The 3,312-nt window shown below is 43.4% G+C and overlaps 1 protein-coding gene across 1 annotated transcript in view; it reads right to left on the bottom strand.

The window, feature by feature from the left end:
- The window catches only part of LOC104998661 (HLA class II histocompatibility antigen, DQ alpha 2 chain-like), a 6,290-nt gene that overhangs the window by 565 nt on the left and 2,413 nt on the right, over nucleotides 1–3,312 (bottom strand). Inside the window, exons 2-4 of the mRNA XM_010853965.1 lie at nucleotides 1,201–1,446; nucleotides 475–756; nucleotides 48–221 (exon numbers count right to left, since the gene is read on the bottom strand). Of these exons, the coding sequence (XP_010852267.1) occupies nucleotides 67–221; nucleotides 475–756; nucleotides 1,201–1,446 (683 nt within the window). The 3' untranslated portion in view covers nucleotides 48–66. The remainder of the gene's footprint in view (nucleotides 1–47; nucleotides 222–474; nucleotides 757–1,200; nucleotides 1,447–3,312) is intronic.

Below are 3,312 nucleotides of genomic sequence, written 5' to 3'. Positions count from 1 at the left end.
CCCTTGTCTGTACTGTGTCCCCAGATCAAACAAATCTGAATCCTTACCTTCCTACTGGAGTGTGACTCACAAGGGCCCTTGGTGTCTGGAGGCCCCACTTGAGCGCAGACCTCGGGTGATGAGGACAGTGCCCACCACGATGCCCACGAGGCCCACGGTCAACCCCAGGGCACAGACCACAGTCTCTGTCAGCTCTGACATAGGGGCTGGAATTTCAGGCTCTGTGAAAGTGAAGTTGTGGAACTCTGAATACAGTGTTGGTTCATGTGCAATATATGAGGTCGGGTAGGGGGGTGTTGTTCATTCTGCAAGACTCAGTGCACCAGGCTTAGAGAGGAGGATGAAGTGTATCTTTAGAAATCCTTGAAGTGTGGAAAACAAGCTTTGGACCATGAGATTTAGGGATTAAAGGCAGGAGGTTTGTATACTTGATTGAGAAGAAAAGGTACTGAAAGGGGTGAAATTTGTACATACCCCAGTGTTTGAGCAGTGGCTCATCCAGGCCCCAGTGCTCCACTTTGCAGTCATAAACATCATCATCAGAAGGGCGGAAGGGGAGATAACTTATCTTGAGGTAGGAATAATCACTTCTGAGGAGGAAGCTGGTCTCAGAAACATGCTCTGTGACAGAGTGCCCGTTTCTCAACCATGTGATGTTGATCACAGGGGGAAAGATGTTGTCCACGTGACAGATGAGGGTATTGGGCTGACTCAGCATCACGGGAGACTTGGAAAACACAGTCACCTCTGGAACCTCTATGGTGAGGAAACAGCACAGATGTGAAACAGGAAAAGCTTGGCGCTGATTCTGCACTGCCTCCTGGGGGAGCCCTCCCACCACCGTTTTCCAGTCTGACAGTGGAGGAGCTCTTGTTTGCCTTCTGCTGGGAGACGCTATGCTCTGCCCACGCTTTATCCCCGTGCTGTCTGTGGGCATGCTTGTTAAAGAGGGAGGTCTGTGGGACTCCTCCTTGAGGGATTCAAGGAATATGTTATGGGAGTAAGTGTCCTTATATTACATGGAAATATGTGATCTTTGAGATGGGAGAGGATGAGTGTTCAATAATTACTGTGAAGTCTGGGGACTCTTGGAAAAGTTTTATAGAGTGGTGAAGGATATCTCTCCTTAGAGAAGAAGGCTGTGAAGCTTGATACGAAATAATAGATTTAGTAAAGAGAAGTAGAATGGTGGACACTTACCATTGATAACAGGGGTAAAGTTGTAGCGTTTAGTCAGAACATCCAAGTTGTGTTTCGCTATAGCTATGTTTCTCAGTGCACCTTGCGGGTGAAAACGTAATTTATCAAACATAGGCAGCCTCCAGACAGCCTCTTCCTTCTCCAGGTCCACATAAAACTCCTCGTCTCCATCAAATTGGTGGATGTACTGGCCAGAAGGACCATGAGATTGGTAGAAGTCTGTGCCATAAGTGCCAACGTGGTCCGCTGATAAGTGAGGGTGAGGAGCAGAAAGGTGGAAAACAGAGAGAAAGAACATATTAAACAAAGTAACAGAAGAGATTAACCTTCAAAGACTGTGGGGTTCATCTTTAGCACAAAGTCTCTAAACAAAATTCCTGGTATCTGCTTCCTTTCCCCTCAGTGTTGGTAGCTGTCCTGTTAGAATTTAGGCTGTTTTTGCACTATAACATATGCTCACAATGGCAGAATTTCACAGGCCCTGTTTATTGCTATTTCCTTTGTCCCCAGCTCAGAGCCTGGCACAGCGTAGGCTTGTAATATTGTAATGTAAAGAAAAAAGAAAGAAAGGAATGAATGAATTATCCCAGTATTGGTATACTTCCCTTTGCTTTGTAAGTTTTCTCTGTCACTTAATTCTTTCATCACTTAATAACACATCCTCTATGATTCTTTTCCCCTCAGGACTGACTCAGAGCAGGATGTTTTCTACACAGGATTCATTTCTTATTTTTTTAAAAAGGAAAAGCACAGAGAACCTCATTGTTTGAAGAGTTTCTTCTAACTGTTATAGGGTATAAGGAAGAATATGACAAGGACAGTGAAAGTATTACAAAATATTATATACAAAGAATAAACAATGTTTCTAAGTTGGCTGTTTTGTTAACAGTGAGAAGTAAAAGTGTAGTCGCTCAGTCGTGTCCAACTCTTTGCGACCCCATGCATGAGGCTCCTCTATCCATGGGATTCTCCAGGCAAGCATATTGGAGTAGGTTGCCATTCCCTTCTCCAGGGGATCTTCCCAACCCAGAGATCAAACCTGGGCCTCCCACATTGCAGGAGGATTCTTTATCATAACCAGGGAAAGTAGTGATCCTTAAAGGAGAGTGACTGATTCCTTCTGAAATAAAAAATGGATGTTTTATTTTGGATTTCTATTTCCCACCTCTATTTTTTTTTTCTTTAAGGAGGTTACTAAATGCCTCCTTTTTTGGACTCAATACATATTTGTTGAGGACTCAAGGTAAACTGGGGCTTCCCTGATGGCTCAAATGATAAAGAACCTGCCTGCAATGCAGTAAATCTGGTTTGGGAAGATCCCCTGGAGAAGGGAATGGCAACCCACTCCAGTATTCTTGCCTGAGGAGTTCATTGGACAGGGGAGCCTTGTGGGCTATAGTCCATGGGGTTGCAAATGGTTGTATGCAGCTGAACGACTGAACAACAATAACAAGGTAAACTATGTCCCTTTTCTTCAAATGGACAGCATACTTTTCTGAGGATGCCAAAGCAGATTGACTCTGCCCAGATGAGCCTAACTGGAGAATTTTGTCCAGACACATATGAGCCTTTTATCATTTTCTCTCCTTCCTTCCTCATTTACTGAGCATCAACAGAGTTTCAAACATTGTTAGAGACAAAGAGTAAAACATCAGTCAGGCATGATCTCTGCTCACAAGAAGAATATTGATTAATGGGAGAGTCAGGTGAGTAAAACAGCAAGTACAGTGTACTGTTATGATTTCTGTAATGGGTATATCCAACACCATCATCTGATCTTATCTGTCAATCAAACTAAGTGAGGTTTTCCTTTTATGTTCTTTGGTCTTGGTAGTCATCTGTGTTTTCCCCCTGAAATGAAATGATATTTTAGGATTTCCTGGCCACCTCCAGTTCATTCCTGAAATTTCTGCTTAGTTACCAACTATTTTAGCTAAGTTCTCTCATTACACATGTTTTGATCCCATTGTAACCTCCAACCTCTCCATCCCAATGTCCTGCTTTCAAGTCAATCTATACTCAGCATGATGTTCTTGGTTGATCACTTAAAAGGACTTTCAATAATGCCCCCTTTATTGGGAGGAGGCTTCCTTCCTTGACTCCTTTCCAATC

This window comes from Bison bison, unplaced genomic scaffold (assembly GCF_000754665.1).
Source record: "Bison bison bison isolate TAMUID 2011002044 unplaced genomic scaffold, Bison_UMD1.0 scf7180017853200, whole genome shotgun sequence".
Classification (NCBI taxonomy): Eukaryota; Metazoa; Chordata; class Mammalia; order Artiodactyla; family Bovidae; genus Bison; species Bison bison.
The sequence above is the reverse complement of the archived record's forward strand: the minus strand, read 5'-3'. Positions and strand labels throughout refer to the sequence as shown.